This window comes from Manis javanica, chromosome 18, assembly GCF_040802235.1.
Source record: "Manis javanica isolate MJ-LG chromosome 18, MJ_LKY, whole genome shotgun sequence".
Classification (NCBI taxonomy): domain Eukaryota; kingdom Metazoa; phylum Chordata; class Mammalia; order Pholidota; family Manidae; genus Manis; species Manis javanica.
The window spans coordinates 267,583-281,236 of NC_133173.1; the positions used below are offsets into that span (position 1 = coordinate 267,583).

General features: G+C 54.2%; 1 protein-coding gene across 16 annotated transcripts in view; it reads left to right on the forward strand.

Annotated features, from left to right (window-relative positions):
* Positions 1–13,518, forward strand: part of ACSBG1 (acyl-CoA synthetase bubblegum family member 1) — a 38,349-nt gene extending 24,831 nt beyond the window's left edge. For 14 of the 16 annotated variants that reach the window (XM_017660832.3, XM_073227281.1, XM_017660833.3 and 11 more), the window contains 9 exons: positions 2,157–2,237; positions 2,322–2,471; positions 2,741–2,917; positions 3,560–3,741; positions 4,454–4,828; positions 5,393–5,610; positions 10,641–10,780; positions 11,254–11,497; positions 12,913–13,518. In XM_017660832.3, the coding sequence (XP_017516321.2) occupies positions 2,157–2,237; positions 2,322–2,471; positions 2,741–2,917; positions 3,560–3,741; positions 4,454–4,828; positions 5,393–5,610; positions 10,641–10,780; positions 11,254–11,497; positions 12,913–12,995 (1,650 nt within the window). In that variant the 3' untranslated portion in view covers positions 12,996–13,518. The remainder of the gene's footprint in view (positions 1–2,156; positions 2,238–2,321; positions 2,472–2,740; positions 2,918–3,559; positions 3,742–4,453; positions 4,829–5,392; positions 5,611–10,640; positions 10,781–11,253; positions 11,498–12,912) is intronic. The other 2 variants (XM_017660840.3, XM_073227283.1) reach the window with 1 other exon arrangement.
* The last annotated feature ends 136 nt before the right edge of the window (positions 13,519–13,654 follow it).

The following is a 13,654-nucleotide window of genomic DNA, read 5'->3' on the forward strand; positions in this document are numbered from 1 at the left end:
CCTGAACTGGCAGGGCCCTTTCTGGAGGGTTGAGATGCCCCCTGATTCATTTAAGACCCATCCCTGGTTGGCTCTGTCCCCACATGCTCACACTGGGTGTGGTGGCCCAGGGATGCCTCTGTGTCCCACCTGTACCCAGCAGGGACCCCCGGAGCTCCCTGCACTCCAGCGGAGGCCACTGGGATGATCTCAGCCCGGCTCTCGCTCTGCAGATGTCACCTGGGCATGAGGGTGTGAGAGGTGGTCTCCGACATTCCAGGACTGTGAGACCTAAGTCCCCAGAGAGGACAGAACAGGCCCCTTCCCTCCGCTCCAGTGCGGGTTCCCCTCAAGCTAAAAGGGGGACACAGCTTGGACCCCTTGCTTCCTGTGGGCAGCCCCCAGAAAGCCCAGGCAGGCCCAGGAGGCAGCCCAACCCTGTGCGTGATTGCTCAGAGGGCGTCCCCAAATCAGAGTGGTTTTCAAATGGCTCCCTGGGGCACTATGAGCAGCCCAGCCCAGGACACAGGCTCACAGGGAGAGGAGGAGCCAGGGGACCTCAGACCACAGGCAAAAGCCTCTCAATGGGGGTTAAACTGAGAGATGGCCCGGGCAAGGGGGCCCCGTGGGCTCATCTCTGCCCTGATGCCCCATGCGTCCTCCTGCCTTCCCTCCATCTGCTTTCGAGCCCAGCTCCCTCCCTTACTGGGGCGCCAGACACACTGGATCAGTCAGCCCAGGGACCTCGCTCGGGCTTGATTTCCTCTGTAAGACCTTGAGGGTGAGGGCTTCATCTTTCCAGGCTCTGTAACTCAGTCCAGCAGGACCGTGGAAGTGCTTTTCAATGGGTCTTTTGTTAAGTCTGGACTCACATGGAAGCAAGTGTGTGGCCCTTTTGTCCTCTCTAAACCTTGGGAACTTCCAGGGCACAGAGGGACTGTGGAAGGCATGCCCGTTCCCACCCTTTCTCCAGTTCACACACAGAAAAAAGGAGCCCGAGGGAGGAGGGCCTCGGGCGGCTGAGGACAGAGGAGCAGGTGCTGTGCGGGACACCAGATCCTTGGGGCAGCTGGGGGGCGGTGTGGTGCCTGCCCCCTGGGGCTCGGACCCAGTCACAGGCCAGGGAGGCGTGTGGCTTGCTCACAGCCCTGTCTTGTAGAAGTGGAGGTGGGAGACGGGAGCTCAGGCCCTTCCCACCAGGTTCTTGGCAGGACCCGTAAGTGCCACTCGTGAGAGAAACCAAGGGGCCTGCCTCTCCCTTGGGCACCATCTCTGTCCAGCATACCTGCTCTGCTGCGGTGGCCCACCAGGACTAGAAGGACTCACGGGCGCCCAACCAGGACTGGAAAGAGGGCAACTACACGGCTGTGGCTCCTACAGCCCCAGGGCCCCGAGGCAGGGCGGGAAGGGCGTGGGGAGGCCCCAGATCCCAGAGTCTAGGCAGGGCGAAGGGCCAGCAGCCTAGGGTCCGTGCCTCTCGAGCAGGGCTGGCTTCATGGGCATGTGACCCTGCATCCCTCCTGAGCCTGCTAACCACGTTTGAGGGGGCCCTGCAATGCTGGTCCAGGCTGCCGCGGGCCCCTGCTGGACGCCTCTGGAGCCCCTGTATCCGGCTGGTGGGCGCCAGCCGTCTGGCCCTGCAGGAGCTCATGTTTGTTCTCCTGCCCATTCGTTGTCTGCCTCCAGCTTCATGGAATCGCACCCTGTGCATGTGCAGATCAGTATTCAGCCAAAGTTCCAGAACTTTCTGTGCATCCCTCTTTCCTCTCTGGTCACAAACCTGCCGCATCAGCTTTCCTGAGCTCCGGTCTCTGCCACCTCAGTGCAGAGAGACAGCTGTGCTTTCTCTTCCTCCCTGTCTGTCTCCTCCTCCCTGTCTGTCCCTCTGTCTCCCTCTCTGCTGTGTAACTGGACGATCATTTGTCCAGCCAGGTCTCACTCTGGTTCTCCTTTAACGGGGAGCCCTGCCCCGCCCCTGGTGTCCCCCACTCTCCTGCCGCCGGGTTCTCTCAGTGGGAACTCCATGAAGGGGGACACATGGCCTCCTGGGTCAGAAGGCAGAGCTGGGGACCCAGTGACCCCCGTGTCTGTCCAGCAGACCAACACCTGGGGGTGGGGCTCTTCTCAGGAGGGAATTTTTTTTTAATGAAACCCATTGGCTTTTCCTGTCCACACAGATCTGGAAAAACCTGCCACACCTGAAGGCGGTGGTGGTGTACCGAGAGCCTCCTGCAGAGAAAATGGCCAACGTGTACACGGTAGGAGGGGGCCGGGGTGTCAGGTGGGCCTGCCCGGCCCACCCGGCTGACTGAGACAGCCCGCCCCCTCCTGCCTGGCTGCAGATGGAGCAGCTCCTGGGCCTAGGGAGCCTGGTGCCTGAGGAGGCCCTGGACACTGTCATCGATGCCCAGCAGCCCAACCAGCGCTGTGTCCTCATCTACACGTCAGGCACCACCGGGCCCCCCAAGGGCGTGATGCTGAGTCAGGACAATGTAGGACAGGGGCCCAGACGGGGGTCTGAGGGTGGGTCTGGGCAGTGATCCTGCCCCTGCAGCACCAAGTTATCTGTGGTCCAGACTGGGTCCAGCAGAGGGAAGGGGGTGGGAGGGGAGGAAGGCCTGTCCTTGGGGGCCTCCTGCAGAGATGCCCAGGAGGGCAAAACTGTGGGTCCCCAAGAAGCAGCCCAAGCCCCCAGGGTGGCCTCAGAGCAGGCCCTTCCCAAGTTGCTCCTGGACACTGCTGGCCGGCTGCCATCCTCCAGATCACATGGACAGCACGGTATGGCAGCCAGGCCGGGGGCATCCAGCCTGCGGAGGTGCAACAGGAGGTGGTGGTCAGCTACCTGCCCCTCAGCCATATTGCCGCCCAGATTTATGACCTGTGGACCGGCATCCAGTGGGGAGCCCACGTCTGCTTTGCTGAGCCAAATGCGCTGAAGGTGAGAGTGTCTGCCTGCCTGTGGGGGCGGCGCCAGCGTCCGCACGGCTTGTGGGTGCACCCAGTCCTTGGCACTCACACACCAGAAGTCTAGCTCAGCCCGGCTCACATGGCACCAAGGGAAACAGACAGTGTTATGGAAAGGGAAGTGGCATCTGGCTGCTTCGCAGGGTCCACAGTGCCACCCAGCACAGGCCATCTCCAGTGCAAGGCCACAAGAGGGTCATAGAGGGCCATGGCCCTGCCCTCACCCCAAAACCATGATGCTTTGGGTCCCCAAGGAGAACTTACCAAAGCCCCTGGCAGATGTCCCCCAGCCCGCGTCCCACTGGCCCAGCAGTGCCACATGTCTGCTCCTAAACCAGTCCCTGTTAGGGGTGTGGCCTGTCACATTCCAGTTAGACTGGGAGAGTCAGTGTCCCCAGGGCTGGATGGACTGAGGTGTTTCTGAAGCATCTGGCCATCTGATGACATCAGAGTTCTGTTAGCAAAGGACAGCGAGGGATGGCTGTTGAGTCACAGCCAATAGTATGTGACACACACATGCGTGTGGATGCCCGTGATGTGTGTGTGCCTCTGGCAACAGGGGCCTCATGGATGCTGGCTGGCCCTGAACTGGGGTGTCACTCTCTGCGATGAATAGGGGAGTCTCATCAGCACACTGCGGGAGGTGGAGCCCACATCCCATCTGGGGGTGCCTCGCGTCTGGGAGAAGATCATGGAGGGGATCCAGGAGGTGGTGGCTCAGTCTGGCTTCATCCGGCGCAAGATGCTGCTGTGGGCCATGTCAGTGACTTTGCAGCACAACCTCACCAGCCTGGGCAGGTGTGGAGGCTGGGGGGCAGAAGGCCGTGGGGGGCAGCAGGGGTGGGTCATAACCCCAGTGTGCAACCAAGGATCTGATTGGCCAGGGCTGGCCTGGCCCCACTGGCTTGTCGTTTGGGGCACCTGTGCAGGGCCCTGTCAGTGCCGGGCTTGAGCCCCTGCGCTCCTCCCAGAACCCACAGACACAGTCACCCCACTTCTGGGTCCTGACCAGGACTGGCCTGCTGCCCCTGAGGTGGCTCTCCTCTCCCAGGGAGCAGCTCCTGACACAGTGCCCTGACCTTAGCAGGTGGCTAGAAAAAGAGCCTCCGTGACAGAGCTCCTCCAGCCTCTCTGCACCCAAGCCACCGCCCCAGGCCCCACAGCCTTCTGATTGCTCCTTGAATCCCCGCGTGATGGCATACATCCAGCCTGCTCCCTCTAGAACACTTTCCATTACTAGCACGTCCATGAAAGTGTATCATGGCTCAAGAGACGTGTACATGCGTGTCTGTGCACCTAGAGCTTCCTCTGCACAGTCATGAGAAGGGAACATTCATGAACAACCCATTCGTGGGCTTCCATGGGGTCACTCACGTCTCACATACACAGATAACGAGTCTGCGTGTGCGTCACTGTGCTGTCTGTGCCCGTTCACAGCTGGACCTGTTGGTCCGACTTCCTGGCTCAGGACACACTTGCACACGGCCACACGCACACACACCTTTCACAGGCGGGCCAGTTCCACAGCGATGTGGCAGGTTGGCCCCAGCAGCCAGACCAGAGAACTGGAGCAGGGAAGCCAGTGTGTGGCCCGGCCTGACCCTTTCATCCAGGCTTGTGCTTCCTTCTGTGGACCGCTCTCCTCTCCCACCAGCGACCTGAAGCCCTTCACGGCCAGACTGGCTGATTTCCTGGTGCTGGCCAAGGTCCGCCAGGCGCTGGGCTTGGCCAGGTGTCAGAAGCCCTTCTATGGAGCGGCCCCCATGTCCGTGGAGACCCAGCACTTCTTCCTGGGCCTCAATATCCGCTTGTATGCGGGTTACGGCCTCAGTGAGACCTCAGGGCCCCACTTTATGTCCAGCCCCTGCAACTACCGGCTCTGCAGGTATGGCCCAGCTTGGGCGTTCGCATGTTCTGAACGCCCCACGGGGCCCCCTTGATGATCAGGTCCCCGAGCACCAGCAGTTTCATCTCAGCCAGGCCTCAGTCCCATGCGGGTGGCCTCTGCCAGTGTCACATGGGCCTGTGGCTGGAAGCAGCCTCCCAGCCAGGGCCGCCACCAGGGCTGATGGAGGAAATTCCCTGTGTGAGGGAGGCCTGTGTGAGGGTCCCAGCGCCACTGATGGCCCAGGCTCCGCTTGGGGTGGGAGCCAGGGGACAGGGCCAGCCCTCCAGTGGGCAGGGGGCAGTCAGATCTGGGCAAGCTGAAGGGTCAGTGGCTTCTAAACACCCCCCCACACCCACCAGTGCTCAAGTCGCCCATGGACCTTGCTGACCCAGTCATTCACTGAACACCTTCCACAGGCCCTGCCGCCTTTTAAAATACAAAAGGCCCTGGGCCCTCCCCTCCCTGGTAGACACTGAGAGGCTGGGGTCCCGGGGATCATGGTGGGCCTGGTCTGGCCTGGAGTAACCCTACCTCTGAGCAGGCCCCCTCCACTCACACCAGCTCGGGCAAGGTGATGCCAGGCTGCCGTGCGAAGCTGGCGGACCCAGACGCAGGCGGTGTGGGCGAGATCTGCCTATGGGGCCGCAACATCTTCATGGGCTACCTGAACATGGAGGCTGAGACCAGGGAGGCCATCGATGACCAGGGCTGGCTGCGCACTGGTGACACAGGGCGCCTGGATGCCGAGGGCTTCCTCTACGTCACCGGGCGCATCAAAGGTGAGTGACAGAGAGGGGGCTGGCCCTGCCCACTGCTTGCGAGGAAGCACAGCACCTCCATAGCATCCCTTTACCCACTGCTATCTCCCGACTCACCTCTGAGAACACCCAGAGAGGGTGAGTAACTTGCCCAAGGCCCCCCAGCTAGTAAATGGTGGAGGTGGGATTCAAACTCCAGAGAAACAAGGTGAGGCTTTCCAGAAGATTCGAGGGCATAAGTATTATGCATTTTTATATGCAAACACGGTAGAGTCTTTTATGTAGAGTAGAACACAAATTAGATATAAAATTTAAAATAAAATTTGAGACTTGAAAGAAGTCTCCCAAGAAGAACTTGGCTGTCCCGGGGAAGCTGGGGACTCCTCCATGAACGGGCGCTTTCCTTATGTTGCCCAAGTGGATGTAATGCCCAAAGCACCCATGTAGGAGTCCCGGGGCACCAAAGCTCAGTGAGCAGGTGAAGAACTTTCTGGAGATCATGTAGGCAGGTGTGTGGAGCCCAGGTTCTGCTGGCCAGAGAGGGTCAGCTCTCCGGGCAGAGCCTGGCACACTTGGCCTGAGCCTTGGAGGGACAGGATATGCAGCCCGGTGGGCCCTGGATGTGCCCAAAGCTCCGCCAGGGTCCCCTGGGTGCAGCAGGGGAGGGGACCCACGGCCCAGCGTGGGGAGGGTCACAGCCAGAAAAAGAATTCAACTAGAGTCGAACCTTCTTTTAAAAATAGTATAGTATCTCCCTGTATGGCCCCGGAAGATGACTGGTTAGCCAGAGACGGGTAAGATTCCTCAAGGGAGGAACAACCTAAGACAGGCACAGTCGCAGGGGGGCCATCAGGTGAGAAATTGGGGATCAACAGTGGTGAAGCTTAGAACCTCACCCCCCCTGTTTTGAGAGAAATCTTCTGCATCCGTGGATGTTTTAATGCCCTTGTCTAGCTTGGATTAACACATAGTCTACAGGCACACACCTGATCATCTACAATTGCTCTCTTACAACACTAAACTGTTTTCTACCTTTCCTTGCATCTACCTACCACTTCAGCATTTTATTAAAAATAAAAATAATAATAATAATAAAGGGAGAAATGTGGGATCCACATATAAATCAAGTATAAAAATCAAATGAATATTCATAGTTGACCTGATTGTTTATAGTTCATAATGCGTGATCAAAACTGAAAGTTTCTGTGATGACTGCCCTTGTACTGTTCACCATGTAAGAACTCATTCACTATGTAAGAATTTGTTCACCATGTAAGAACTTGTTCGTTATGCTTTAGAAGATTGGAGACTGACAAGAATCAGGCTTGAGATGGATTAATGATTGTGCATTGAGCATTGACTCCCCTATACAGAATTTTATTGTTGTTAACAACCATTTGATCAATAAATATGAGATGCCCTCTCAAAAAATAAATAAATAAATAAAAATAAAAATAGTATAGTGAGACACAGGGGCCCAGATACCTTTCTCCACATAAGTATCTGATGGACCCATCGCTTCTGGAAAAGCCTGTCCTCTCCCCACTGCCCTGCAGCGCCACCCTTGGCATAACTCAAGTGACTGCATATAAGAAGTCTGATTGTGGGCTTTCTGTCCTGTTCCATGGCTCTAGCTGCCTATCCTTGCACCAATACCCCAGTGTCTTAATTTCGGATCTTTATAATAGGGCTTGATATCTGGTTGTGTGGATCCCACAGCCTCCTTGGCTTTAAGACAAACGTGGCTAGAATCATACTGTCAATTTCCTCAAAAAAACTGGTCAAGATTTTTATGTTGATTTCATCTATGGATTAATTTGATGACAATGTACATCTGTACAACATGGAGTCTTCCAATCTATAAACATGAAATATAAATATAGTATATATTACTCAACTCCATAAAAGATAGATTTTAAAAGATCAACTAGATCATTTTTCTGGGAAAATGTAACTTTTACAAAAAAGATAGTTATGTTTAAACAGACTAATTTCCATAGAACTAATAAAGTCCTCCCTGCTACATACACACACACACACACACACACACACACACACACACACACAGCACTAGTCCCAGCAGTTTCACTGAAGAATTCCAATGATACTTAAATTATTTCAGAGCATAAAAAAAGAAGGAAAACTTCAAACTTTTAATGAAATGAGTATAACATCGATACCAAGATCCGAAAAAGAAAACCACAGATCAATCACTTTTATGAGTATATATGCTAAAGTCCTAATAAAAATGTTAGCAAATAGTACCCAGAAGCATGTTTAAAAATTACGTAGCATGACTAAGTGGGATTATCCCAGGAATGCAAGGATATATTATATAATTAATCATATTAATAGATCTAAGGAAAAATTTTAAGGTCATCTCCATAAATAGTGAAAAGGCATTTGACAAAAATTAATGCCCACTGATAGAAAAAAGCATGCAGTAAAAGTAGAAATGGTTGAAGACTTCCTTAACATAATAAAAAGTCAGCATCAGTCACTCAGTCCCTCTAGAGCAAGGACAAGGGTGCCCACTGTCACCACTATTATTTGGCAGTATTTAAGCATCCAGCCAATATAACCAGACAAAGAAAGAAATTTGAGTTATAAATATTAGAAGTTAGTTATCATCATTTAGGTACAGTAAAATCACATATTTAGAAAAACCAAGAGAATTTTGTATAGAATTGATAGCTTCCAATTGTACAAATAACGACTTTAAAAGGTATAATAGAAGAAAATAATCCATTTACAATAGCAATAAAAAGGATAAAATATTTAAAGAACTGAAATCTTGTTACTAGAAGAAAATATGAGAAATCCTTTATAACACTGGAATTAAGGATGTTCTTTCTAACTCTGACTCAAAAATGAGGAGCCATAACAAGTGAATTAATGAATTAATGAAATTTACTACATTAAAAACAAAACAAAAACTTCTATGTAATCAAATCAGCATAAGTGAAGACAAATGACAAAGCTAGGAAAAATATTTGCAACTCGTATTGATCAGGGTCATGAGAAGAAACAGATTAAATGGTATAGCCCTCCATTCACTTAAGTCTTCTTTAATTTCTCTTTATAGTGTTTTGTAGTTTTTGCACATCTTTCTTAGATTCACTCCTTAGTATTTTATTTTTTGATGCTGTTGTAAATCGTGTCATTTAAAATTTTTCGTTTTTTGTATGCTTGTTGTTGATATACAGAAATGCAATTGCTTTTTGAATACTGGCCTTGTATCAAATGACCTTGAAGAGTTTGCATATTAATTCTAGGAGTTTCTATGTTCTTTCACATTTTTAATGGACACAATCAGATCATTTTAAAATAATGAGTTTTAGTTCTTCCTTTCCATTCCTTATGAATTTTTTTCTTGACTTATCACACTGGTTAGGACCTCAGAACAGTGGTGAAAGGAAGTGGTGACAGTGGTCATCTTATTTTGTTCCTTTCCTAGGGGGAAAGCTTTCAGTATTTTATCATTAAGTATGTTTTATGCGGAATTCTTGTAGATGGTCTTTATCAGATTAAGGAAGTTCCTTTCTATACCTAGCTTGCTGAGGGTTTTTATCATTTACTAATAGTAAGAGGTGCTGGTAAGAATGGAGGAGGGTGAAAATCAGGTAGCAATGAGGTATTTGTGAGAGGCAGGATTCCAACTCAGAGTCCGTCTTTCCTCTCTACCCGCTCTGCTGCCCCAGACAGATCCTGACTGTCTGGACTCTTGCCATGGCTTCCTCTCTGGCCAGCTCAGCCCCTTAACAACCACTCTCCACCCCGGCCACCAGAGTGTCCTGAAACTTTGACCCCCAACCATTCAGTGGTTCCCACCTGTCCAGGCAGCTCCTTAGCCGGCACTCGAGGCCTCTGTGGCCGGCCCCGCTCCGTCTCCAGTCTTTGCCTCCCTGTCCTGCCTGCAGCCCCCTAAAGGTCCGGTGCTTCTTCCCAGCTGCACCCACTGCCTGTCAAACCCAATTCATACTTAACACGCAGTGGGGCCAGGTGTCTCCCTGGTCACCCTTGACCTCCACATCCCCCTGCCCACAGGCCCACTGCACTGAGCTCCTTGTAGAGAGGGCCTCCCATTCTAGTCTGTGTCTGATGTCAACACAGGGCCTGTGCACAGAATGTGACCAACCCACCTTTGCTGAATTGGATAGAATTGGGAGATAGGTGTAATCTAGCTAGAATCAAAGTGTATTTATTAAATGCCTATTTATTACCACAAGCCTGAGGGTAAGCCATCATTCAGGCTGGTGCACTGAGTGCCCAGCACCTGGCCATGCACACAGACACTCAATAAATATTTGAATGAAAGGAAACACCAATGGGTGAGTAGATGGACGCCATGAGAAAAGCCCATGAGAGTTCATGCAGACCGGAAGTACTGAGGAGGCTCCTGAGGAGCAAAGCAGCCGAGCTGATGGTTCTGGAAGCACAGTCGGCTGGCAGATGGAGAGACGGGGAGAGGGCGTTACAGTGGGAGGTACAGGCAAGGTGAGGGGCCCACAGCAGGGCAGGCAAGAACACTGGCTCTGGAACTACAGCACACCGAAGTTGCAGCTCTGCCGTGTGACCCTGAACAAGCTACTTAACCTCCTCTCTGTGCCTCGGTTTCCTCATATGTAAAGTGAGAAAAACACTTGCTTGTCTATAGGCCTATTATGAGGAGTAAGGGAATTACTGTGGGCACAGCACTAACACGGCGCCTGGCACCTGGTGAGTGCCATCTGGAGGATGGGGTACATAAAGGCCGGCAGGACACGGGCTCAAGGGGAAGGCCTGTTGAGGGCTGAGTCTGGCAGAAGGGGACGGCAGATGAGATGCCTCAGCGGGCAGTCTGGGGTGGTGAGCAGAGTGGGAGCCCTGGCCGAGCTTTGTCCTCTGACCGCCACGCCCCCCACCTGGCGGGAGGACCTTCCGAGGACATGGTGCTCCTTCTTGGCTGCTAGACAGGGGCCTTCTCTGGGCCTGCCCAGTGTCTGTCGGTGCTGCCTGCTGCTCCGGTCCCTGGAATAACGCCCGTGGGGGGCCTGGCCTTGCCTCTCCAGAACTAATCATCACGGCTGGTGGGGAGAACGTGCCCCCAGTGCCCCTTGAGGAGGCAGTGAAGAGGGAGCTGCCCATCATCAGCAATGCCATGCTGCTTGGGGACCAGCGGAAGTTCCTGGCCATGCTACTCACCCTGAAGGTATGTGGGGGGCCCAGCCCTGCAGGAGCCACCATGGGTGGGCTGTGTGCAGGTCCAGCCCAAGCAAAAGCCACATTCAACGCAGACGTGTGGACCTGTCCTTGTTCTGGAACGACTGGTCAGTGCCGCCTGCACTGAAGGGCAGCTGTAGACACGGAAATGCCTGGCCCTGTGGTCAGCCCGTAACATGCTGCTGACGTCCCTGTAGTCAGTTTGCAAAGTGCTGCTGCCCTCGTCCCCATCTCCGGGGATGGGGCAGGGGTTAGGGCCCTGCTTCCCCTGGCTGAGGTCTTGCCTTGGTCAGCCGCTCCACCCAGCACACCACGCCCTCAGCGGTCAGGGTAGCGTTCCACCCGTTCCAGAACAACACACAGCTCAGGATCCACATCCTTGACAGCAGCAAGCCCTCCCCCAGGCCCAGGGCGTGCGTCCTGTGGAGTGAGGCCTGGTTCTGATCCAGTCTGGTTTTTCAGTGCACCGTGGACCCCGACACCTCTGACCCTACCGACAACCTGACGGAACGGGCGGTGGAGTTCTGCCAAAGTGTGGGCAGCACGGCCACCACGGTGTCCGAGGTCGTGGGGAAGGACGTGGCCGTGTACCGGGCCATCGAGGAGGGGATCCAGAGGGTCAACAGGAATGCGGCTGCCCGGCCCTACCGCATCCAGAAGTGGGCCCTTCTTGGGAAGGACTTTTCCATTCCGGGTGGAGAGCTGGGTCAGTTCTCATCACACCAGGGCTTGTGCGGGAGGGCAGAGGCGCAGCGCACCCTGGGCAGCGGGCGGGTCGGGACGGCAGCCGACATACTCCTCGGGACATACACTTAACCTCGCTTTGACGATGGGATCATTTCTCCCTGAAATCACCAAGGGTCCACCAGGCAGATACCAAGGCCCTGTGAGTGTCAGGCCGAGTTGACTCACTCAGGGGTTGAGGCTGCCATGACCTCGCTCAGCTTACGTACAGGGGCCTCCCCACTGGACCCTGGTCTGCAGGACCAGGGAAGGCCTCTGGTCACCCGAGGTGATAGCCCCTTGGGCTGCTCACAGCACAGGGGAGGCAGAAGGACTTCTTCAGTGAGATCCTCTCCGACCCAGAGGGCTAAACCTAGAGGCTCAGTCTACAGTCACGTGAGCTGCTGAGACCCTGCTTACCTGGAGGGCTGGTGCTCACAGCGTGCGGCCAGTGGACGATGTCCCCTCTGGGCAGCCTAGACGTAACTTTGACACCTCCAGAGTCAGGTGTGAGTGGCCACAAAATGGACTCCAAGCTACCCACAACCTCAAACCAGGGCCCTTCCACCTTGCTGTCAAAGGGCGAACCAAGACCATGAAAGCAACTGGGGGGGGCCTCATAAAGGCCATGGCCAAAGCCTCCCGGGCCAGGGCATCCCTGCCAACCAGTCTAACATGCAGATGATTTGTGTCATTGCTGTGTAACAAACCACCCCAACATTTGGCAGCTTAGGACAAAAAACTTTTATTGCCTTAATCTCTGCGGGTCAGACACCCAGGACAGCTCAGCAAGGTGGCTCTGGCTTGGGGTCTCTGACGTCAGTCAGGATGCCGGCAGGCTGGCAGTCATCTGCAGCTGTAGGGCCCACTTCCATGCTTGCTGTCCTGGTCAGTGGGTCTCAGTGCCCCGCTGGCTGCTGGCCGAAGCCAGGCCTCTGCCCGTGGACCCCTCCAGAGGTTGCCTGTGGCCTCCTGACCTAACAGCCAGCCTGCCCCAGAGAATGACCTGAGAGCCCAAGGCAGCTGTCGGCTTTGTTTCTGTTTCAATCACTTATTCATTCAAGGGGCAGAACAGCGAACACACTGAGGAGCGGAAACGGGCAGGTCCAGGGGATGTGGTTTACACCCTTTATGTAAGACAGGAACTATCTTTCATGACCCTTCTCACAAGGACATGCTGCTACTTCCTCTGCCTTCTCTTGGCCACTCGGACCAGCCCTGGTATGTGGGGAGGGACCTCTGAGGGGCGTGACCCAAGCAGGGTCACCGTGGGCCATCTCGGGGCTGGCTTCTCGTTTATCCTGCTGGACTCATTACAGGACGGAGTCTAGGTTTCACCACACCCCTCAGATCTCCCGGAGCCTCAGCCTCACTCACTTCTTCCACTGTCTCTTTCAGGTCCCACAATGAAACTGAAGCGGTTTACAGTTCTGGAGAAGTACAAAGACACCATCGATTCCTTTTACCAAGAGCAAAAGTAATTGGGGGCCACCCTTCCACAGACAGTGGCCTTTCTGAGCACCTTTGGGCTCCAGGTCCTCTGCAGTTTGGGCACAGAGCCTGGCAAGCCCGCTAGGTCTCAGGGTAAGGGTATGGCACTGCGTCCAGACTTGGGAACAGCTGACAATTCCCAGGAGCTTTGCATGTGGACAGTTTTAATATTAAGTATTGCTTTTGGATCAGATGACAAATGAGATCAGCTCTCCTTCCAGAACAAAAGGGCTGCAGTCTTGGCTTTAGTTGCAAGTAGACTTAACAGGCTGCAGCTCACTTACCCAGGCCAGCCCGTGGCAGGCTGCGCTGAGGGAGGAGGAAGACGGTGGCTTGTGCCAGTGTGGGCTAACGGCCCCACCTACTCCGGAATCACTGGACATGGCCGACCCTCGCATCCCAGTACCAGCACTTCTCACCACACACACTGACTCGATGCTTCACAAAACTGCTGCCTATATCATTGCATTTCACGTGTAATCTGATTAAACTTTCTAACAGAACTGTCAACAAGCACCTGGTATCTCTGTCAGCTGAGCAGGCAGGACCAGCCCAGAGTTGAGGGTACAGGACCACGTGCAATGGGCCCACAGGTGGCTGCTGGAGCCCTGGGATAAGCAGGGATGCAGGGGCACCGGGAGGGGAGGAA